This window comes from Oncorhynchus nerka, linkage group LG6 (assembly GCF_034236695.1).
Source record: "Oncorhynchus nerka isolate Pitt River linkage group LG6, Oner_Uvic_2.0, whole genome shotgun sequence".
NCBI lineage: Eukaryota > Metazoa > Chordata > Actinopteri > Salmoniformes > Salmonidae > Oncorhynchus > Oncorhynchus nerka.
Genome location: NC_088401.1, coordinates 51097616 through 51122644, shown reverse-complemented (window position 1 = coordinate 51122644; position 25029 = coordinate 51097616). Strand labels below are relative to the sequence as shown.

The 25029-nt window shown below is 44.4% G+C and overlaps 2 protein-coding genes across 12 annotated transcripts in view; both read left to right on the top strand.

The window, feature by feature from the left end:
- LOC115130030 (protocadherin gamma-A11-like) overlaps nucleotides 1–25029 on the top strand; it is a 198381-nt gene that overhangs the window by 125210 nt on the left and 48142 nt on the right. Inside the window, exon 1 of one of the 11 annotated variants that reach the window (XM_065019638.1) lies at nucleotides 20–2587. The exons of 8 other annotated variants lie outside the window; for them this stretch is intronic. In XM_065019638.1, the coding sequence (XP_064875710.1) occupies nucleotides 209–2587 (2379 nt within the window). In that variant the 5' untranslated portion in view covers nucleotides 20–208. Of the gene's footprint in view, nucleotides 1–19; nucleotides 2588–3419; nucleotides 6279–6535; nucleotides 9229–25029 lie in introns of those variants that run through there. 2 more of the 11 variants (XM_065019637.1, XM_065019630.1) reach the window with 2 other exon arrangements.
- LOC135572134 (protocadherin gamma-C5-like) lies at nucleotides 20811–23468 on the top strand. The gene has a single exon (XM_065019161.1). The coding sequence runs from the start codon at nucleotides 20994–20996 to the stop codon at nucleotides 23466–23468; it is 2475 nt and encodes an 824-aa protein (XP_064875233.1). The 5' UTR covers nucleotides 20811–20993.

Here is a 25029-nt window from a genome sequence, read left to right as displayed (position 1 = left end):
CAGAGCGCCACACAGAGCGCACAGTCCGGTTCACAGAGAACACTAATACTAAGATACAGAGCTGCCATTCTCTTGTTCCAAAATGGTTTATTGTTGAATCGTTTACCTTTGATGTTTTGAACTAGAAACGAATGCAATATTACTGACTTCTTTACGGATTATAACCTGCTTGTTGTTTCATGGTGAAGGGAAAATATCGGACAGAACAATGACACGGCAAGTACTGTTGTTTATCTCAGTTCTCTCTCTCAGTTCAGTGAACGGGCAGGTCAGTTACTCCATTCCGGAGGAAATGGCGAAAGGCTCTTTAGTCGGTAACATAGCGCAGGATTTGGGTTTAGATATAAAAAGACTGAAATCAGGTAAAGCTCGTATTTATACAGGAGACAGCGCAGAATACATCGAGTTGAATAAAGAAAGGGGAGTTCTCCTTATCAGAGAGAAAATAGACCGCGAAGCTCTCTGCGGACAGACTACACCTTGTGCACTAGATTTCCAGATCATTCTGGAGAAGCCGATGGAATTTTATAGCATCACAATTGAGGTAACCGATGTAAACGATAATGCACCTGTTTTCATAAAGAGTGAAATGAAATTCAGAATTAGTGAGTCGGCCGTTACTGGTGCAAAATTTGCGCTAGAGAGGGCGATGGATCTGGATGTTGATTATAATGGCCTCCAAAGCTATTCACTTAAACCGACCGATAATTTCATCCTGAAACTACAAAACCAACCTGATGGCGGAAAGACAGTGGAAATGGTTTTACAGAAACCTTTAGATCGAGAGAAACAGGAGCATTTGTCTTTGATATTAACCGCAATAGATGGAGGTGAGCCTCAGATGTCTGGAACAGTGCAGATTCATATTACTGTACTAGACGCCAATGATAATGCACCTGTTTTTACACAGGGAATCTACAAGGCTACCCTAAGAGAGAACTCACCAAAGGGCACAGTTTTAATTTCTGTCAGCGCGTCTGATTCTGATCAAGGTTCCAATAGTAAAATACGTTACTCGATTTCGAATTCACAGGATGGTAATCACGAATTGTTTGAAATAAATGAGGATGACGGTGGGGTGAGATTAGTAGGAAATATTGATTATGAAAAGGCACGACAATATCAGATACATGTACAGGCCAGTGATGATGGAGGCCTCACCGATTCTTGTAAAATCATGGTCGACGTCGTTGATGAAAATGATAACAAACCAGCTATTAATGTGATGTCGAAGTCTAGTGTTATATCAGAGGACATTAAAGCTGGTACTGTTGTGACAATGATAAACATTCAAGATCCAGACTCAGGTGAAAATGGCAATGTCCAGTGCGCGATAAACGAAAACATTCCCTTTATAATGAAATCGACATCTGTTAATTTCTTTACTGTAGTAACAGACGGTGAATTGGACCGAGAGAGAGCTTCTGAGTATAACATCAGTGTGACGTGCTCTGATGAGGGAGTGCCCTCGCTCTCCAGCAGCGTCACTCTCACCTTACAGATATCAGATGTGAATGACAACACCCCTGTCTTTGAGAGGAGCTCATATGAGGCCTACATTATAGAAAACAACACACCGGGCCTCTCTATATTCACAGTGAAGGCAAGAGACGCTGACTGGAACCAGAATGCCCGTGTTTCTTACATACTGGAGGACTCCTCGGTTAACGGAGTGCCCGTTTCCTCATATGTGTCCGTTAGTGCTGATAGTGGAGTCATCCAAGCATTGCGCTCTTTTGACTACGAGCAGATCAAGGATTTCCAGTTCCGCGTAAAAGCGCAGGATGGAGGCTCCCCTCCTCTCAGTAGCAATGTGACTGTGAAAATAATGATCCAGGACCAGAATGACAACGCGCCTCAGGTTCTGTACCCAGTCCAGACTAGCAGCTCTCTGGTGGCTGAAATGGTGCCTCGTTCAGCAGATGTGGGCTATCTTGTCACTAAAGTGGTGGCTGTTGATATGGACTCTGGACAGAATGCCTGGCTCTCGTATAAACTGCAGAAAGCGACAGACAGGGCGCTGTTTGAAGTGGGTTTACATAATGGAGAAATAAGAACTATACGACAAGTCAATGATAAAGACACTGTGAAACAAAGGCTCACTGTTGTAGTGGAGGACAAGGGGCAGCCCTCTCGTTCAGCTACAGTCAATGTTAACGTGGCGGTGGCGGACAGCTTCCCTGAAGTGCTCTCGGAGTTCACTGACTTTACGCACGACAAGGAATACAATGACAACCTGACTTTTTACTTAGTCTTGGCTCTGGCTGTAGTCTCTTTTTTCTTTATTGTGTCCATCATAGCCATCATGTCAGTGAAATGCTACAGATGGAGACGTGAGCGCATGTTTTACAAATCCAACGGGAATCTCCCAGTTATTCCGTATTACCCGCCCCTTTACGCTGACGTAGGTGGCACTGGGACACCGAGACACGTGTATAATTACGAGGTATGTGGAACAGCTGACTCCGGAAAGAGTGATATGAAATACCTCAGACCTTACAGTCAGAGCATCATTAGTCTGGACGGAACTCAGACTCTCCCCCACGCGCAGTGGAACACACTGATCAATGATAATGGGGATAACCAGGTGAGCATGAACAATCGGCTCTCATAACCTCAGAATATTAATGATGTCACTGTTTTTCGTTTCATAATCTTACACTTCAATGATTTCACAAGCAAATAGTTTTATGGTTCGTTGCACTGATTATTTTCCAAATATTGTGTATTTGGCTTCACACTTGAACGTCTGAATTGTGATTCCTATGGATTGCTTTACGCCAATTATCTTAATTGCCACTTTCCGTTATGATCATGTCTGTATTGCGAATTCGGTGATCGTGTATAATGGCCTAATTGTAACCAGCAAATATTTCACGCTCATCAGTTACTGTGTTGTGTATAAAAGCTCGAATCCAATGGTGTAAAGTACTCAAGTAAAAATACTTTAAAGTATTACTTAAGTAGTTTGGAGGTATCTGTACTTTACGATAAATATTTTGGACTACTTTTACGTCACTACATTCCTAAGGAAAATAATGTTATTTTTACTCCATACATTTTCCCTGACACCAAAAAGTACTCCTTACAGTTTGAATGCTTAACAGGGCAGAAAAACGGTCCAATTCACACGCGTATCAAGGAAACAACCCTGGTCATCCCTAATGTCTCTGATCTGGCGGACTCACATGCTTCGTTTGTAAAGGATTTCTGAGAGTTGATGCCTGACCCTGGCTATCCATGGAAAAAAGAATAACGAGAGAATGATGCCTTTTGCTTAATATAAGGAATTTAAAATGATGTATACTTTTACTTTTGATACTTAAGTAAATGTAAAACATACTACTTTTAGACCTTTGCGCAAGTGGTATTGTACTGGGTGACTCACTTTTACTTGAGTCATTTTCTATTCAGATATCTTTACTTTCACTCAAGTATGACAATTGAGTACGTTTTCCGCCACTGCTGAAATATAAGGTAAATGGTCACTGTTATCATGCCTTTTTAATAGTGCATATGTATTGGGGTGTGGATATGCTTATATTACGCATGGTTGGAGAGCATATGTGTTTTGCATATTCTGTGTGTTCTTTACACTCCTAAACTCAGAGGGCCGCTGTTGGTCAGTGTGTTGCAGTTTTAGAGCCGATTTGCAGCAGTACTTCCCCCATCATCTCGATATATTAGAGAGAGAGAGAAAGAGCCGCACGCAGAGCGCGCAGTCTGGGTTACAGCGAACGTTAATCACGGATACCCCGAGCTGCGATTCTTTTGTTACAAAGTGGTGGACTTGGGGCACATCTTCCTTTCAATTTTTTTATACCACGAAAGCTAATGGAATTTGACAGAATTACTTACGGATTATAACGTGTGCAATCTTTGAGAAAATGTCGGACAAAACAATGACACGGCAAGTACTGTTGTTTATCTCGGTCCTCTCTCTCAGTTCAGTGCACGGGCAAGTCAGTTACTCCATTCCAGAGGAAATGGCGAAAGGCTCTTTAATCGGTAACATGGCGCAGGATTTGGGTTTAGATATAAAACGACTGAAATCAGGTAAAGCTCGTATTTATACAGGAAACAGCGCAGAATACATCGAGTTGAATAAAGAAAGGGGAGTTCTCCTTATCAAAGAGAGAATAGACCGTGAAGCGCTCTGTGGACAGACTACGCCTTGCGCACTGCATTCACAAATCATTTTGGAGAACCCCATGGAGTTGTTTCAAATAACTATAGAGATCACAGACATCAATGACAATGCTCCGAGCTTTAAAAAGAATGAGAAACGTTTTGAGATCAGTGAATCAGCTGTGATTGGATCTAAATTTGTGTTAGAGAAAGCCGGGGATGCAGACATAGGTTTAAATGGTCTCCAAAGCTACTCGCTGAAACCCACAGACAATTTCGCCTTGAAACTCGAAAATCAGGTCGACGGGAGTAAAAAAGTAGAAATGGTTTTACAGAAACCTTTAGATCGAGAGAAGCAGGAGCAGGTATCTTTAGTCTTAACTGCTATAGATGGAGGAGAGCCTCGGCTATCTGGTACTGTGCAGATACACGTCATTGTGTTAGACGCTAACGACAATGCTCCAGTTTTTACGCAGCCGGTTTATAAGGCAACTATAACAGAGAATTCCCCCAAAGGCACCTTTTTGACGAAAGTCAGTGCATCTGATGCAGACACAGGCTCAAATGGTGAAGTGTCTTATTCCATATCGAATGATATGGATAGTGTATCAGACATGTTTCATATACATGCAAATGGAGAGGTGATATTAGTCGGCAAGGTTGACTTTGAAAAAGCCAAACATTACCAAATAGATATCGAAGCAATAGACAATGGTGGTCTATCAGATTCCAGTAAGGTAATAGTTGATGTTATCGATATTAATGACAATGCTCCAGTAACCAGTGTACTTTCGAAATCTAGTTCAATACCAGAGGACTCAATTCAAAATACGGTTGTAGCTATGTTCAGCGTCCACGATCCTGACTCTGATAGTAACGGTCAGGTACACTGTGGTATAAATGAAAATATCCCATTTACTATTAAATCTACATCAAATGGTTTTTACAGCCTAGTAACTGACAGTGAATTGGACCGAGAGAGAGCCTCTGAGTATAACATCAGTGTGACGTGCTCTGATGAGGGCGTGCACTCGCTCTCCAGCAGCGTCACTCTCACCTTACAGATATCAGATGTGAATGACAACGCGCCTGTCTTTGGGAGAAGCTCATATGAGGCCTACATTATAGAAAACAACACACCGGGCCTCTCTATATTCACAGTGAACGCAAGAGACGCTGACTGGAACCAGAACGCCCGTGTTTCTTACATACTGGAGGACTCCTCGGTTAACGGAGTCCCTGTCTCCTCATATGTGTCCATTAGTGCTGATAGTGGAGTCATCCATGCAGTGCGCTCTTTTGACTATGAGCATATCAAATATTTCCAGTTCCGCGTAAAAGCGCAGGATGGAGGCTCCCCTCCTCTCAGTAGCAATGTGACTGTGAAAATAATGATCCAGGACCAGAATGACAACGCGCCTCAGGTTCTGTACCCAGTCCAGACTAGCAGCTCTCTGGTGGCTGAAATGGTGCCTCGTTCAGCAGATGTTGGCTATCTTGTCACTAAAGTGGTGGCTGTTGATGTGGACTCTGGACAGAATGCCTGGCTCTCGTATAAACTGCAGAAATCGACAGACAGGGCGCTGTTTGAAGTGGGCTTACAGAATGGGGAAATAAGAACTATACGCCAAGTCAACGATAAAGATGCTGTGAAACAAAGGCTCACTGTTGTTGTGGAGGACAATGGGCAGCCCTCTCGTTCAGCTACAGTCAATGTTAACGTGGCGGTGGCGGACAGCTTCCCCGAAGTGCTCTCGGAGTTCACTGACTTTACGCACGACAAGGAGTACAATGACAATCTGACTTTTTACTTAGTCTTGGCTCTGGCTGTAGTCTCATTTTTCTTTATTGTGTCCATCATAGCCATCCTGTCAGTGAAATGCTACAGATGGAGACGAGAGCGCATGTTTTACAAATCCAACGGGAATCTCCCAGTTATTCCGTATTACCCGCCCCTTTACGCAGACGTTGGAGGAACAGGCACCCTGAGACACGTGTATAATTACGAGGTGTGTGGAACAGCTGACTCCAGAAAAAGTGATATGAAATACGTCAGACCTTACAGTCAGAGCGTCATTAGTCTGGACGGAACACAGACACTCCCCAACGCGCAGAGGGACACACTGATCAATGATGATGGGGATAACCAGGTGAGAACCTCATCACCATATATTTTATTTTCCATGCGCGCTACGGTTTGAGTCATCAATGGCGTTTGATTTCAATCAAAGGTTTAAGCCTCCCTGTGCGGATATCAACAACAACAAACATGTATCTGATGAAGGCAAGGGGTTTTTGACGTTTGCACGGGTTTGGACATTTCACATTTGATCATTTTCATTTCTGCCTTTTATATATAATCTCAAACATCGTTTACAATTGATTTCATCCTGATATTCATTTGTGCAGATATCTATGCAATATATATTCAGCGCTCTAAGGGTCGCTGTTGGTTAATGTGAGGATATAAGGCTCAGGCATAGGTAGACCCTCCCTCTCATATTTCAATCAAAAACACTGCAGCGGACTCCCCTTCTATAATATAAGAACTAACCTCTTAAAAGAGCGCACACAGTCGTTGGGGACGTGTGAGTGACACAATATTCTTTATTGTGAAAACGTGTTTTTTTTAATCGTATTGTTTTCAGCCGGAAGGGTATGATGATGGACGTTCTTTGTTGTCACGGCGCAGGGAGAACCAGCTCGCGTACATGGAAATGGCAGACATGGCTCGTGCTTTTTATCTGTCTCTGTGGCGTAGGGGTAGCGCGCGCCCAGGTCCGTTATTCCATCCCAGAAGAGATGGCGAAGGGCTCGCTCGTGGGAAATATCATGCAGGATCTGGGTTTGGATGTTAAAAGGTTGAAATCTGGTCGAGCTCGGATCTTTACTGAGGACGGCAGTGAGTACATCGGTCTGAATGCGGATAAAGGGACGCTGGTGGTGAAAGAACGGATAGATAGAGAGGAGCTGTGCGCCAAAGTGTCTCCCTGCTCTCTGCATTTCCAGATCATCGTTGAAAATCCGATGGAGCTTCATCGAATTGATGTGGAAATATTAGATATCAACGACAATGCTCCTGCTTTCGAGAGGAAGGAAATCAGATTCGAGATAAGTGAATCTGCTCCTCCCGGTGCTCGGTTCTCGTTAGATAGTGCTAAAGACCCCGATGTAGCCATAAATACTCTCCAAACATACCAACTGAATCCCACCGATCATTTTAAATTGAATACCCTATCTCGTCCTGATGGAACAAAATATGTCGAAATGGTTCTTCAGATCGCACTTGATAGAGAAAAGCAGGAAGAGCATAAATTAATCTTAACTGCTTATGATGGCGGGACCCCCCAGAAATCCGGCTCAGTCAAAATCAACGTAATTGTCTTAGATGCAAACGACAATTCTCCAGTATTCAGTCAGTCTGTATACAGGGTAACCTTACCAGAGAATGCATCAAAAGGCACCATTGTCTTGAGAGTCAGTGCAACTGATGCAGATCAAGGAGCAAATGGTGAGGTGACGTATTCGTTTTCTCGAAGTACTGGTAGCAGCGCGTCAAGCTTGTTTAATATTGACACCGTTTCAGGCGATATTACAGTTAATGGTATGCTTGACTATGAAAAAGTAAAACATTATGAGATAGATGTGGAGGCTACAGACAAATGGGGTTTAACAGACACTAGTAAAGTGCTTATTGAAATGACTGACGTCAACGACAATGCACCAGTGATTAGCGTAATTTCCTTCTCCAACCCTATTCCCGAGGACTCTGCCCCGGAGACGGTCATAGCCATGCTCAATATCAAAGACTTAGACTCAGGTAAAAACGGTCAGGTGAAGTGTTCTATTAGTCCTGGTTTACCGTTCGGCATAAAGTCAACCTCTACTAATTTCTACAGTTTAGTTTCTGATCAGGCATTGGACCGTGAAACTGTGTCCGAATATAACATAACAATAACAGCCGCTGATGAAGGGTCTCCACCTTTTTCCACTAATAAGACAGTAACACTGAAAATATCAGATGTGAATGACAACGCCCCCCTGTTTCCACGACAGTCGTACACAGCTTACGTTGTTGAGAATAACTCACCTGGAATGTCAATATTTTCTGTCAAGGCCAGCGACAAAGACTCTGGCAACAACGCGCATATTTCATATCTGCTCGATGATTATCAAGTAAATGGATTGTCGGTGTCTGCGTGCGTTTCAGTGAATGCAGAGAGTGGGGTGATTCTTGCTGTGCGTTCTTTCGATTATGAGCAAATGAAAGAGTTCAAAATTCGCGTAAAAGCGCGGGATGGAGGCTCCCCTCCACTCAGTAGCAATGTGACTGTGAAAATAATGATTCAGGACCAGAATGACAACGCGCCTCAGGTTCTGTACCCAGTCCAGACTAGCAGCTCTCTGGTGGCTGAAATGGTGCCCCGTTCAGCAGATGTGGGCTATCTTGTGACTAAAGTGGTGGCTGTTGATGTGGACTCTGGGCAGAATGCCTGGCTCTCATATAAAGTGCAGAAAGCGACAGACAGGGCGCTGTTTGAAGTGGGCTTACATAATGGGGAAATAAGAACTATACGCCAAGTCAATGACAAAGATGCTGTGAAACAAAGGCTCACTGTTGTAGTGGAGGACAACGGGCAGCCCTCTCGTTCAGCTACAGTCAATGTTAACGTGGCGGTGGCGGACAGCTTCCCTGAAGTGCTCTCGGAGTTCACTGACTTTACGCACGACAAGGAATACAATGACAACCTGACTTTTTACTTAGTCTTGGCTCTGGCTGTAGTCTCCTTTTTCTTTATTGTGTCCATCATAGCCATCCTGTCAGTGAAATGCTGCAGATGGAGACGAGAGCGCATGTTTTACAAATCCAACGGGAATCTCCCAGTTATTCCGTATTACCCGCCCCTTTACGCAGACGTTGGAGGAACAGGTACTTTGAAGCACGTGTTCAATTACGAGGTGTGTGGAACCACCGACCCCAGAAAGAGTGATATGAAATATGCCAGACCTTACAGTCAGAGCATCATTAGTCTGGACGGAACACAAACACTCCCCCATGCGCAGAGGGACACACTGATCAGTGACATTTCAGAAAGTCAGGTGAGCATTGTTACTTACCAGTGGAAAAAAACGAATATCCTTGTAACATGCTTACAAGAACAAGTCGTTAGCTATGCTGTACATGTACCTACTAATTTTACACGGATTTTTGTGTGTCAACTTTGATAACAGAATGGTGCCTGTACCAGGTATTAGGTCATCACAATCCTCTAAACTCACCCTGAAATAATACCTCATGTAATGTAGTGGTGGAAAAAAAATGTCAATTGTCATAGTGAGGTAAAAGTAAAGATACCTAAATAGAAAATGACTCAAGTAAAAGTGAAAGTCACCCAGTAAAATACTACTTGAGTAAAAGTCTAAAAGTATCTGGTTTTATACATACTTAAGTATCAAAAGTAAAAGTATAAATCATTTAAATTCCTTATATTAAGCAAACCAGACAGCGTCATTTTCTTGTTTTTGATTTATTTACGGATAGCCAGGGGCACACTCCGACACTCAGCCATAATTGACCAATCAAGCATGTATGTTTAGGGAGTCCGACCAGATCAAAGGCAGTAAGAATAACCAGGGATGTTCTTTTGATAAGTGTGTGGATTTTACAATTTTTCTGTCCTGCTAAGCATTCAAAAGGTAACGAGTACTTTTGGGTGTCAGGGAAAATGTGTGGAGTAAAACTTACATAATTTCCTTCAGAAATGTAGTGAAGTAAAAGTAAAAGTTGTCACAAATATAAATAGTAAAGTAAAGTACAGATATCCCCAAAAGCTACTTAAGTAGTACTTTAAAGTATTTTTATTTAAGTACTTTACACCACTGAATATAGGCTAACGTAGTGTTGCCAAAGACTGCCTTGTGAACCAAAGCAGCAAACCTATTTTTACCGGTATAGAGACATAATCTTATGGAATACGGCAGGTAGCCTAGTGTTTAGAGAGTTGGACTAGTAACCGGAAGGTTGCAAGATCGAATCCCTGAGCTGACATGCTAAAAATCTGTCTTTCTGCCCCTGAACAAGGCAGTTAAACCACTGTTCCTAGGCCTTCATTGAAAATAAGAATTTGTTCTTAACTGACTTGCCAAGTTAAATAAAGGTTAAATAAAGACATAGAGGGCAGTGCTGGTGGAGGGGCCACACACAGTAGACAAATAAAGAACTATACTGGACTGTGGCTGGACTGGGTTGGGGTTGTGGAGAAGCATCACTGCAGAGTTTTTTTTCTCTCTCTCTCACACACATGGCACTATTTTTCACTGACCTAGTTTCCTCTCTCTCACACGCTGCTGTTATATTCCTGTCTTTGAACTGTGCAGAGGACGAGAGAGGGATGAAGGGAGGGAGAGGAGAACATATTGAGGAGCGGTAGGGAAGGAGAGAGGAAAGGGATTTAGAGGTGGAAAACGTGATGATAGAAGGATTTATGATGGAGAGAGGCAGTAGCAGGGAGCCAGAGAGAGGGAGAATGCGGGGGAGGGGAGGAGGAGACGTGTTGTAGTTTACCTCACCCGCCGTTCATGCGCAGCAGCACCCGCGTTAGTGATGTACGGCAGCCATTTTGCACCACAAGCTGCAGTGTTTGCAGAGGAAGAGGTTATGAGAGCATAAGGTGGGAAGGGGTTGGCTTAAATGACTATACATAATTGAAAGGGTTGAGCTTATACATAATGAGGCAGATAGAAAATGATATATGGGGGAACGATGGAAAGATGGAAGAAGTGAGGGAAAGAAAGCTATATGAGAGCTCAGCAAAGGCAAGAGGAGGAGAAAGAATGAGGTGAGGCGCTGAAAGGAAAGAGCGAAGAAGAGAGGAGGAGGGAGATGGAGAGACAGGATGATAAGAAGACATTGCTCTATTCCTGAATATGGTGCAGGTCACATGTTTGCATCACTGAGGAGAGCTTTTTATTCATTTTCTTCCACCCCTCCTTCCCCCCTCTCACTGCAGACAGCGTCATAAAGGGCTTATAATAGCCCGTGCCTTATTGCTGTTATAAACTGGTTACCAACGTAATGAGAGCAGTAAAAATACATGTTTTGTCATACCTGTGGTATACGGTCTGATATACCACAACTGTCAGCCAATCAGCATTCAGGGCTTGAGCCACCCAGTTTATACGGTATAGGTTCAGCAAGTGTGTGTGTTCACTGTTTATGTGTAGAAGAGTAGCACATGGCTCTCATAAACATCTGGCACGACACAGAAATGCCTGAGGTTTTATTGAGGAAACCTCTGTCCCTCTGGAAACAGTCTATCATCATTATCATCCCACATCTGTGTCCACTTTATCCATTTTAACCACATTTTACCGCTAAACCCTGGTTCTCAGGCTCATTAGCGAGGAAGGCTTTACTATGGACCGTAAATCCGGGAACTCACTGTGTCTCTGTGTGGGTCAGACCCCACCGACCCATACACCCCTACGTCCAGTCTGGTTCAGTTCAGTCCAGTGTATACATGTGGGAGACCTTAGGGTATGATTTCTTGCTTCTGGTTCTGATCCCCACTTGGATGAACTCTGAAATGTAGAACAGTGGTTTTCCCTCTGAGGAAGGATTTAGCAAACCGCTACCTTGACAGCCATTTTGGATCCCACCCTGAGCCAAGGGCCTGTAGTTTCCTGACCTTGTGATCATCCACACTGCCATGGGAAGAAGCTGCTTCCCCACAGCCCCAAGCTGTTGCTCATACTGTACTTCCTTCCTCACCGGCCCAGCCGTCTGGTGTGCAGCTGTTTCTGCAGCAGTGCGTTGCTGTGTCTGATGATTAACGTTGGATGTTGGATTTTTGAGCAGTGTTTATGATTGGTGTGTATGGTGATCAGGATGCACTGAGCTGTGTGTGTGTGTTTCTTAACTAGTATTCTGGAAAGTGGGGTTGGAAGATCTAATCTGCTTTCCCAGCTTCGCCTGCCCCATTACAAGATCCTTGATTACATATCAGGGATGTCTGGTAGATTTGTGATTGACCTCATCCCCTATCACACACGTCTGCTCACACTCAAACACTCTCACTCACTTCACTGGGAATCTGCTAAGGGGAGTTAAAACAGCACTGCTGGTTTTTTATCAATTCTAGCCATAAGTCTGTATGTTTGTGTGATCTGATGTAAGTAAAGAGAAGAGGGGAACAGGGAGTGTACATTCTCATTTTAGAGAAAGTGAATCCATCCATTATCCATCCCTTACACCCTCTGCAACTTTTATGGACTCGCTCAAACAGTATCACGTCATCTCAGTTCAGCTTTGGATGATGGAGTCCATTAGAGGGAGGCAACTCTGCCTGTACTGTTCTGTACCCCTGAATCTTAACATCTTTTCGCTCAGTCTATTTCAGTCATTACAGTAAACCCCCATACTCTTCGCCCTGGCCTGGTAGTAGAAGTGTCCTGTTTCCCTGCAGTGTCCTTGGATGTGTCCTACCGGCCCAGGCTGTTTCTCCAAAGTCCGGAGCAGCTTCCTCTCATTTGTCTGTCTGCACTAATGTGAAAGAGAGGGTCAGGTGGAAGCAAATAGCTGAGATATGATATACTGCTTTCACCTATCCTATGTTTTCAGGTCACTGAGGGCGAAGGAGAGCGGCAGATAGCCTAGTGGTTAAGAGCGTTGGGCCAGTAACCGAACGGTCGCTGGTTTGAATCCCCGAGCCAGCTAGGGGAAATATCTGTTGATGTGCCCTTGAGCAAAGGCACTTAACCCGAATTGCTCTTGTAAGTTGCATCTGCTAAACGTAAGGAGAGAAAGCTACTTCAGACCTTTGCGGTACTCATAGGGATGTAATGACTGGTGGTATATCATGCTAAATATTTCCTCTGTGTGCAGGCCTGAAGAGAAGCGAGGCAGTTTTGGCTAACGCCCGATGTCCACCAGATGCGTATGTGTTTATTTTTTCTGGATGTCTAGCCCGCATTGTTTTTGTACTTGATGCACATGTGCTTCCCTAGCCAGTTGTAGTGTGTGTGTGTGTGTGTGTGTGTGTGTGTGTGTGTGTGTGTGTGTGTGTGTGTGTGTGTGTGTGTGTGTGTGTGTGTGTGTGTGTGTGTGTGTGTGTGTGTGTGTGTGTGTGTGTGTGTGTGTGTACTTCCGTTTGTGCCACCGCACATTAAAGCAACGCATGAGTTGCACATTTTTAACGAATGCTGTACACAGAACGCACCGCAGCCGAGTGTGGCATCCTCAATTTAAAAGTGTGGACTACGCCATAGAACGAATGACTTCCGCGGGAACGCAAAGAGATTGACGCATCTGGAACACATGAGACCTAACATGCTGACCAGACTGGACACGTCGCGTGCGCGAGTGTCACAAAATAAATTTAGAAATCCATGTTATTCAATTATTGCACCCACACTGCTTGCACGCGCCAACGGTTAAAATAGAAGTCGTTCCTATTTCTGTCGCAGATTGCGCTGAAAGTCATCTCCTCATTGGTTATACCCACGTGGGTGATTGAAAGACGAACTTTGTTTCCGGTTGTCGTGGTAATACAATGAAAGTTTAGATGCGATCACCATATAAGTTAAAAAATGAAAAAGCCTGGAAGGAGGAGAGATGACTAGAAACGATTCGGTTGGCCATTTTATGTGTGGATTAATTGTCGGAGTAGAGGACCTTGTGCATTTCAGGTAAAATAAACACTCAATGTTTATATCCCAGGACAAATTAGCTAGCAACAGCAAGCTAGCTAAATAGGACAAATTAACGTTAGCTAGCAAGTGCAAGCTAGCTAGCTAAATTGCCATACATGGTTAATGCTTTTCGACCTGTCCCCAAATTAATGTTATTGGTTCAGAGTTTTGATATTTGAACCTGCGTGTTGTGATCGCGTTTGGTGTGTGAGGGGGAGGGGGGGGGGGGGCAAAATAAATGTATGCACGATAGTGCACGCGAGCAGCCGGTTTGGGTTCCGTGTAAGGGCTCTAATCAGGTCGCATTGCTGAAGGTCAGTGTTACAGCGTGAACTTCCGCGTCAGCCGAGACTGCCTTTCACGGTAAACGTCGCATATGTCGGCTCAATCAGGAATGACCTTTTAAATTCTAGCGTGCAATCTGTACCGCTTCAGCCTGACCTATTGAGCAATGTACATGCAGCTGGACAGGCCTACATACTTCATCCAAACACATATTATATTGTCGTAGGTCAGTGGTTCCCAAACTTTTTCAAACGGGCCGTTCCAAACATACATGGGGTGGAGAGAACATATTGCAGTTGAAAGCTCATCTGTGTGTTCAGGTGATATCTGATTGACACAAACGTTACAACAAAATCCATGGGTTAGAAAACCTAGCTAAGAAACGTTAGTGGACATGGGCTAGTTGACCTGGACATTTCCGACAAGTTGTAAAGAGCTCTCGAAGGTCTACAATGACTGATATAAGAAGAGACCTGCTGATGCGTTACCCAATTTCAAATTGCAACTTGTGTGTTGTACTCTTACAACTTTCAAGAGTAAAATGACTGCCCAAATGAGTTAACACACCCCTCCCTCCTATTGATATCTACACACTGATTGTTTGTGTGTGGGTATATGGTTGTTGCTTTTCCAGTAGTGCATGAAGCCTAGTGAGTTTGTACAGGCTGATCCTCTGGAAAGGATTACACCGGGGATTATACAGGGCAGTGGAACAGTGGGGCACAGTCAGACTTGTCTTATACGTCACACACACACACACACACACACACACACACACACACACACACACACACACACACACACACACACACACACACACACACACACGCACACACGCCGTCTGAGTCCCACACCAATACAAACTGCGACGCAACGCACGCCTTTGCACAGTAGCGGCACGCGCACAGCACACACACGCAAAAACACACTGTGTGTGTGTGCGTAGCTGTGTATGACGCTGTTCTGATCTGTCAGGCTGGGTAGACGCACCACTGCCATTTTTCTGTGGTCTGAAAACCAGGTCGAGTGATTCATTCAGTCAGACCCTGAGGCTGAGCCCTAACAACCACCAGCAGGAAATAGGAGTTACTGTGGGGTCATGAACTAAATGCTTATTGTGTATGTAATCAAAATGACTATTATGGTGGTCACAAGATGGTCATTGATGCCAGTATTAACAGTGGCCGTGTCAATGATGCCAGTATTAACAGTGGCCGTGTCAATGATGCCAGTGTTGTCATGATCATCAGTGATGATGTCTATGGAGAAAGGTCATAACAATAGTGATGATTTTGATTCAACATGTACACTGAATATACAAACATTAGGAACACCTTCCTAATGAGTTGGCCCTCAGAACGGCCTCAATTCTTCGGGGCGTGGACTCTACAAAGTGTTGAAAGCGTGCCACAGGGATGCTGGCCCATGTTGTCTCCAATGCTTCCTATAGTTGTGTCAAGTTGGCTGGATGTCCTTTGTGTGGTGGACCATTCTTGATACACACAGCAAACTGCTGAGTTTGGAAAACCCAGCAGTGTTGCAGTTCTTGACACAAACCAGTGTGCCTGGCACCACCTACTACCATACCCCGTTCAAAGGCACTTCAATATTTTGTCTTGCCCATTCACCTTCTGAATTGCACACATACACAATCCATGTCTCAGTTGTCTCAAGGCTTAAAAATCATTATTTAACCCGTAACCTCCCCTTCATCTACACTGATTGAAGTGGATTTAACAAGTGACATCAATAAGGGATCATAGCTTTCCCCTGGATTCACCTGGTCAGTCTATGTCATGGAAAGAGGGGGTTTAATGTGCTCAGTGTATGTTCGTAGCAAGGAATGTTTGTTGGCGAACTGTATCCTTCATAAGGCATTGTGGATTTGTGTGTCCTCTTCCCTCCTCTTTCTTTCTGTTCTCGTTTTTTGTCTCTGCTTCCTTCCCCTCCCCCTCGCCAGCTGCACCATTCTGCTGCAGTGAGTGAGAGAGCGATGGAGGAGAGAGCGAAAGAGCTCTCCTCTGTTCTGTGTATAAACCCATGATGCGTTCAGGCGTCCAAAGTCGCATCTGTGTTTCACTGCGTTGTTTTAATCAGAAGAAGATGCTCTTTCTTCTTATGAACAGGACTCTTTATGTAACTAGTCAATATGGTAAAACACCGCTTTCCACAAGCCTGTACATTCTTCTGTTAGACATTCCACTAACTTTCTTGGTATCTTTGTGAGTGATACATTATTATAAGACAGGACAGGAAAGGTTCATGAGTAAATCTGTTCATTTTCTCTTCCTCCCTCCATGCTGTTTTTCTTAGAGCTCCTTTTTTTTCATGGCTCTCTGGAAGAGAGGTGGGATGCGTTGCCGTAGCAACCAGCTGACTCACTGTCAGGACCGTACCATTATGGTTTGGTCCACAGGGGGGCAGCAGCAGATGCAGGGTCTGGTGTCTGATAGGATACAGGCAGCTGTTGGTTTAAAGGGGGCAGACACACCCCTGTTTAGGACACAGAGGTGCAGTGTCCTCGGGCTCTGGCCTGAATTGGTAGGGGAGGGGGGAGAGAGAGGGTGTATGACGGGGTGGGTCTACCTCTCTGTTTCCGTAAAATGGATGCTGCCCTGGCCTGATTGCCTCTCACTGTTTCACCTCCCCTTTGCTCTGACTGGGACTGTGAAAACACTGTCTAAAATAAGCCCACAAGACTCCGTGGAGGTTGTGCTGTTTTATTATAGGGTGTACAGTTATTTCTTATTGACTGATACATGTGTATTATTGTGTGTGTGTGTGTGTGTGTGTGTGTGTGGCTGTGCACAAGAACTCACATGTACACATTGTGTATCTAACATAGTGGTTTTCTGTGTTATTATAATGATCACATTCATATAACTCCTATTCATACTTTCATATTCACTGTGACATTCCAGCTATAGGGTGTGTTGACCGCACGCACGCACACACACACACACACACACACACACACACACACACACACAGCGTGAAAGCATCTCCTTAATTAAGCATACAGCATCCCTGGGCATCGCCTCGAGTCCCTCTGCTGTTGCTGTGTAGGAGCTGCTCCTCTGCAGCGTGGCAGTGTGCTGTACTGCAGTGTAGCGATGCTATCCTGCCGTTCTGGGAGCGAACACACCTCTCCTATGGTCTTACTGCGTCTGAAATGACAACTTATTCTCTATATAGCGTATTACTTTCAACCAGCTAACCATAGGGCTTTGGTTAAAAAAAAGTAGTGCACTATGTAGGGAAGAGGGTACCATTTGGGGGACACCCTTAGTCTCCTTCAAAATGGTGCTATCATCATCCTGGCTGGGACATGCAGATGAGATAGTACACTGCTCATGCTCCTGTTACAGAGGAACTGGGCCAATTGTTGTATTTCTCTTTTATTAAGTATTCTTCTCCCTCCCTCCTCTCTCTCTCTCTCTCTCTCTCTCTCTCTCTCTCTCTCTCTCTCTCTCTCTCTCCCTCCCCTCCCCTCCTCTCTCTCTCTCTCCCCTCCCCCCTCTCTCTCTCTCTCTCTCTCCCTCCCCTCTCACTCTCTCTCTCTCTCTCTCCCCTCCCCTCTCTCTCTTTCTCTGCTCCTCTATCCCTATGTGTCACGCCCTATGCTCTCTACTTCCCTTTCTCTCCACAAATAAACAAGCACACCTCACACAATGCAACAGCAGACACAAGCGAAGACACACCGTGATATCGGGGATTTGCCTGAATAACTGTGTTGTTGTTTGCTGTTGCGTTTACGTTCGACCCACCTTTCTGTGCCACACACGCAAACAGACACCTGACGAGACACACCTATGACACATAACGAGCTCCGGCGACAGCCATTCTGGGACGTCATCATTAGGGCACATATCACAGGTATCCCAACGCAAATCAACACAGTCCCTACCTCCGGAACCAATCAAGGCTACATTATCAATGCAAGGTGAACGGTGAGTATCGGGGATGTCTCTGTCCCAAGACTCTCTTTTGTCTGCTGATCATCCCTCTAAACCCGTGTCTCGTTTGTCTCTCTGTTCTTCTCTTCCATGTCTTCCCTTCGCTGCTGTTGCTGACGTGTCTCCTGTCGTCCTCCGTCTCTCCAAATAAGGTAAGAAATACTTTCCGTAATAATGACTCCACCATCACAAGACAATAGACTGTAAACACATCCATGACCTTACTGATTCTGACTGGATGTAAGACCATAAAAAAGGCCACCGCTGTGATCCGTAGACACAAGCACTCAGCACTGAGTGACTGAGTGTTATTCCACTCACATTTGGGGGATGCATCTGACTTAACCCTCCTGTTGTGTTTGTTTCATGTTAATTAATTCTGTGTTCCCGGTCCAAAATGACCGCCCCATTATAGCTGATTATGAATCCATAATACATATATTATCACCTAATGTTGTGTTAGATCTTTTTATCAACTTAAGTTCTTGTCAACATTACAAGTTTTGAACTTCTATTTGCTATTTATGGCCTGTAGGCCTCATTGACCTGAGCTCATACAACTCATTTTTGAATAAAAAAAAAAGCATAATGTATGGATTATTTTGACTGTAACAAATACTCAGATGAAGCATATTGTGCTATTTATCACAGACTACTTTGTGTCACAGTTTAAAAGGACTCTCCTCCTCACCAGTCACGATCAAAGGTATGATCAAGAGCCTCACATACAGTATATCATTTGGTCATTGTGCTGCCACAGAAGGAATTGTGAGCAAGGCCTCAAAAAAACTTTATATACCAGAATAGAAGAAAAGTTGAAACAATGTTGCAATTGTTTGTGAGACTGCCAAGAAGTGTGGTTCCCGTGGGGAAAAGATTCTATTGGGGAAAGGTTCCCGTGGGGGTTGCCATGGAAGCCAAGAAGGGGAGTGAGGTGTGTGTGTGTGTGTGTGTGTGTGTGTGTGTGTGTGTGTGTGTGTGTGTGTGTGTGTGCGCGCGCTGGGAGAAGAAGTGTGTCCATCTGATGAATGGGCATGTGCCTGAACTCAATTTTATACACTAACTGTAGTCTCACCCATTCATTTCTAATGACCGGTCATGACCGGGAACACCACAGGTGTACAAAAGTTAAATAAAACACCCAAAATGTAATGAAAATCATCAAATGTATGTTGTGTGTTCAGATGCCCTGTGTGAACAAAGTCATGGAACCTTATGACAATCAGATTACATGAACTTGTAAATCGGTTCAATTCGACCAGAACACAGCAGGAGGGTTAACATCATATGCATATGGACATAATAAACTATGTATTTTGACGTCACACACAGTCAAGAAACAGAATATAAGGCTGGAGCTCTTAATGAATCTGGGTAACATTTTGTTTGTGGATGAGGTTTGATATGTGGGCTGATGGTAGAGTTGACTGTAGAGTTGACTGTAATAAATAAAACGAGAGAGAGCGAGAGAGAGCGAGAGCGAGAGCGAGAGATGTGAGTTATTGTTTAGCAGCCACCACGCGGTCGCTGCTCATTCCACCAGTATGCAGCAGCACGAGCTGGCCGCCTGTGTGGCGCTGTCCACCCGCGTGGTTCTGAAACATGCTCTAGAGCTCAGTGGCAGCGTGCCCACCCCCCCTCTCCCCATCTACATCCGTAGCCTTGACGAGCACGGATTTTATTTATTCTTTCACCTTTATCAACCAATATCAAAGCTGATGCATTATTGTTCTCATATTCGTTGTAGTATTGGGATATGATGTAGGTTACAGCTTGTGATTGTGTATAATGGAAAATGGTATCGAGTTTATTTATATATGTAATCTCGATTCAGCTCTCAGGTAATTAGTTCATGTCATGGACATATTACAGTGGAGTGAGTGAGTTCCAGGGTCCCAGGGTCTAACACAACTAACATATCAGATATGATTTACCAGTTCCAGGGTCCCAGGGTCTGTCTGTGTGTGTGTGTGTGAGAGAGAGAGAGAGAGAGAGAGAGAGGGAGAGAGGGAGAGAGGGAGAGGGAGAGGGAGAGGGAGAGGGAGAGGAGCATGTCATCAGAGCAACCCTTTTCCTTTGCTCTCCAGACCTCCATACGGGTATTTTTTAAGCTGGCTCTGCGATGTATTATTATTCTGAGCCACGTGGGTTGCTTTGACGACATACTCCTGCTGCGCTTGCTTTCTTTTACCACCGGACGGCAACGGAGAGCCTTTGTCACCCACACAGATATCAGGAAGAATTGAAACGGTGGGAATGGATATAGAATACTTCGAGAATAATGTTGTGTTGTGTGTATGTTGTGTGTTTGTCCTTACAGTCCCCGCGGTTCCATTAGTTGTTGCTTAATCCGTTTTTAAAAGGTAATTTTGCTGTTTGCTAGAGGAATCGTAGATGGAAGGAAGTTCCGTGTGGCTCTGTATAAATCTGTGCGTTGCCGTGAATTCGTTTTGGACTTGGGGACTCTGACGAGACCCCTGGTGGCATGTATTGTGGGGTATAGATGGGTGTCTGAAAGGCTACTAATACTAAGTGATGTGAATAGTATAGTAGCAGTACTCATAGTATTACACATTAAATGGAGTACTGTTTTTCTCTCGTGTTGAATTGTTATGGTGCTTCATATGTTTCCCAAGAGCTCGTATTTTCACTGTATAGCTTTAAATGACTGGTAAATCCTGATTGGTCGCTTGTGTTAGGCGCTGTGCACCAATAGCATGCAGAACTGTACAAAGAGATCTACTCCCTCCCTCCCCCCAGCCTCAGCACCGTAACCCTTACAATGCTCCGAGCTGGAGGAGAAAGAGGGATGTGCCGAGACACAAAGCGTCTCCATCACTGTAAAATATGAGCGACGTTGACATTCGATTACAGATTGAGTATCACCACTCCTGCGAAAGGGCGAATTTTGGGTGAAATAATATATTCGTTTTGATGTGTCGTGGAACAATGTGGAATAAACTGCCCGTGTGGCAGGTTCTGCTATGGTGGCATCATTTCTTTCTCTTGTGGACTACAATAGACGGACAGACTCGATACACCATCCCGGAGGAACTGAAACAGGGCTCTGTGGTAGGAAATCTAGCCAAAGATCTGGTTTTGGGACTATCTGAGATTTATCGTCGTAAATTACGAATAACCTCGGAAGCTGGTAAGCAGTATTTCAGTGTGGATCTGGGGAAAGGAGAGCTGGTCGTCAGTGAAAGGATAGACAGAGAGGAACTGTGTGGACAAAGAGTTCCGTGTATTTTGCCTTTGGAGGTAGTGATTGAAAAGCCTTTGCAGCTTCACCGAGTTGATATTGAAATACAGGATATCAATGATAATTCTCCCAGCTTTCTCACCAAAGAAAAAGTATTAAAGATTGCAGAGTCAATAAACCCAGGCGCAAGATTTCCACTCGAATGCGCACTGGATCCCGATGTCGCTGCGAACACTATACGCTCATACAGCATTAACAAAAACGACCATTTCAAATTGAATGTCAAAAATCACAAGGATGGTAGCAAAACTCCAGAACTGGTCCTTGAAAGGTCTCTCGACCGGGAGAAGCAACCTGTTCATAAGCTTATTCTCACCGCTGTAGATGGGGGTGATCCAGTGCGTTCAGGAACCTCTGAGATTAGTATCATGGTACTTGATATTAATGATAACGCACCGCAGTTTGAGAGACAACTTTATGAGGCTAATGTTAACGAAAATGCTGCACCTGGCACTCAGATTTTACGAGTAAAAGCGACAGACCCGGACGAGGGATTAAATGGGGAGATAGAGTATGTATTTGGAGAACAGACGCCAGACTCAGTGACTGCATTGTTTGATATAGATTCTTCGACAGGAGTGATTGTAATAAAAAGACAACTCAACTATGAGCAGACGAGCTTATATAAATTTGACATAGTCGCTAAAGATAAAGGCAACCCGGAGATGGACGGACATTGTGATGTTGAATTTAAAATGATTGACGTCAATGACAACATCCCAGAGATAATTGTGACGTCTCTAACGACACCTGTTCCAGAAGATTCGCCTATCGGAACCGTGATAGCTTTGATAGGCGCCAAAGACTCCGACTCCGGGGACAATGGGAAGGTGCGGTTAAGCGTGTCACCAAAGTCTCCGTTCAAGTTGAACCCGTCGGTATCCAAGCATTACACCCTGGTAACTAATGCTCCTCTTGACCGCGAGCGTTACTCTCAGTATAGTATAGATATCAGTGCCAGTGATTCAGGGAAACCCCCTTTGTCCAGCAAGAAAACAATCATTGTTGATGTGTTGGATGTGAATGACAATCCACCGCTATTCTCTCAGCCCTCGTACACGGTGTACGTCAAAGAGAATTACGCAGCAGGGAAACTACTGTGTTCAGTCTCCGCCACGGATTCAGACCTGGGGGACAACGCAAAAACCTCCTTCTCCATCTTAGACTCCAAAGTGCAGGACGTCTCTGTATCCTCATATGTGTACATGAACTCTGATAACGGCAGTATCTACAGCATGCACTCATACGACTTTGAGAAACTAAAGGTGTTTCAGATTCTGGTGCAGGCCAAGGACCACGGCTCTCCCTCTCTGAGCAGCAACGTCACTGTCCACGTTTTTATCCTGGACCAGAACGACAACGCCCCCGCTGTTATTTACCCCTCCGCTGCCCTGGGCTCGCTCTCTCACCAGAAGATGCCCCGCTCCGCTAAAGCAGGCCACTTGGTTACTAAGGTAACGGCTGTGGATGCAGACTCGGGCCATAACGCCTGGATCTCATATAAACTGGTGGAGGCCACAGACGCGTCTCTGTTCAGTGTCAATCTTTACACGGGGGAGGTGAGGACTAAACGTGCTGTGTCCGAACAGGACGACTCCTCTCAGAGGCTGCTTATAGAGATACAGGATGACGGGGTGCCGGTCCAGTCCACCACGGTCACACTGACCATACTGGTAGAGGACGGGCTCCACGAACCCATCTCGGATCTCCGGCAGAAAACTCCAGAACCCAGTAAGAAAAGCGGGAGAATCACCCTGTATTTGATTCTCTCTCTGGCCTCGGTGTCCGTGCTGTCTCTGGTGACTTTTGTCATCTTAGCAGTCAAGTGCGTTAGAAACAGCAGGAGCAGCGGTAGTTGCTGCATGAGACGGGACGACTTGGACGGCTACAAGAACCCCAACAGAAACCTGCAGATTCAGCTCAACACTGACGGGCCGATTAAGTACGTGGAGGTCCTGGGAGGGGACATGTTGTCTCAGAGTCAGTCCTTCAGGTCATGTCTCTCTCCCATGTCAGAGTTCAGTGATTTCACCTTCGTTAAACCCAGCAGCACCACTGACTTTAAGGAGATGATCAACGTCCTAGACGCGTCTTTACCCGACAGCGCCTGGACCTTTGAGAGCCAGCAGGTGAGAAGTGACGTATGATTTATTGTGATGATTAAGATTATCGAATGTAGGCTGTTTTATGACGTCAACATACAGTTTTGTGTTGTAACATTGCACAAATCAAAGCTAGATGTTTTGGCGGTATTTTCATGACTCGGTATTTAACAGACTCCAATCTGTGAATAAATGTGCCACTGACGTTTGTGTTCAGTTGTTATCATTTAAGCAATAGGTTATTTATTCAATTTAAAATAATGAATTGTCAGTATTCATCAAAATGGTGCATTGTACAAATCAGTACAAATCATATTATCTTGTAATAATGTATCATTCAACATAGGCTACTGGTAATTACTAAAACTTATACTCGTGCGGTTTGAATGATTTCAAAAATATTCTGTGATGTATTTGAACCTGTTGGTTGTAATCCTCAGATACCTTGTAATCTCTATTGTTACTGTAGTGGGTCTTTTTGTGTGATTCTGTGACTATCTGACTGGCTAGTGGACGCCTGAGGGTTTTAGCACCATTGACAACAACACTCTGAATCAACTGTGTGGTTATGTGTGCGCGATGACAGACAGCATATTTGACCTTTGCTGCAATATATATGCACAGTACCAGTCAAAGGTTTGGACATATCTACTCAAGGCTTTTTCTTTATTTGTACTATTTTCTATATTGTGGAATAATAGCAAAGACATCAAAACTATGAAAAAACACATATGGAATCATGTAGTAACCAAAAAAGTGTTAAACAAGTCAAAATATGTTTTAGATTTTAGATTTATTCAAAGTAGCCACCCTTTGCCTTGATGACAACTTTGCACGCGCTTGGCATTCTCTCAACCAGCTTCATGAGGTAGTCACCTGGAATGCATGTCAATTAACAGGTGTATCTTGTTAAAAGTTCATTTGTGGAATTTCTTTCCTTCTTACTTAATGTGTTTGAGCCAATCAGTTGTGTTTTGGGGAGGTATACAGAAGATAGCCTTATTTGGTATTAGACCAAGTCCCTATTATGGCAAGAACCACTGAAATACGCAAAGATAAATGACAGTCCATTATTACATTAAGACATGAACGTCAGTCAATCCGAAAAATGTCAAGAATGTTGAAAGTTTCTTCAAGTGCTGTAGCAAAAACCATCAAGCGCTATGATGAAACTGGCTCTTATGAGGACCGCCACTCTGCAGCAGGTATCCTCTGCTGCAGCAGGTATCCTCTGCTGCAGAGGATACATTAATTAGAGTTAACTGCACCTCAGATTGCAGCTGAAATAAATGCTTCACAGAGTTCGAGTAACAGCTATCTCAACATCAACTGTTCAGAAGAGACTGCATGAATCAGGCCTTCGTAGTCGAATTGCTGCAAAGAAACCACTACTAAAGGACATCGATAAGAAGAAGAGACTTGCTTGGGCAAAGAAACAAGAGCAATGGACATTAGAACGGTGGAAATCTGTCCTTTGGTCTGATGAGTCCAATTTTTTAATTTTTGGTTCCAACCACCGTGTCTTTGTGAGACCCAGAGTAGGTGAACGAGGGGCCCCCCGAGTGGCGCAGTGCCACTAGAGATCCTGGAGACCCATGGAGCGGCG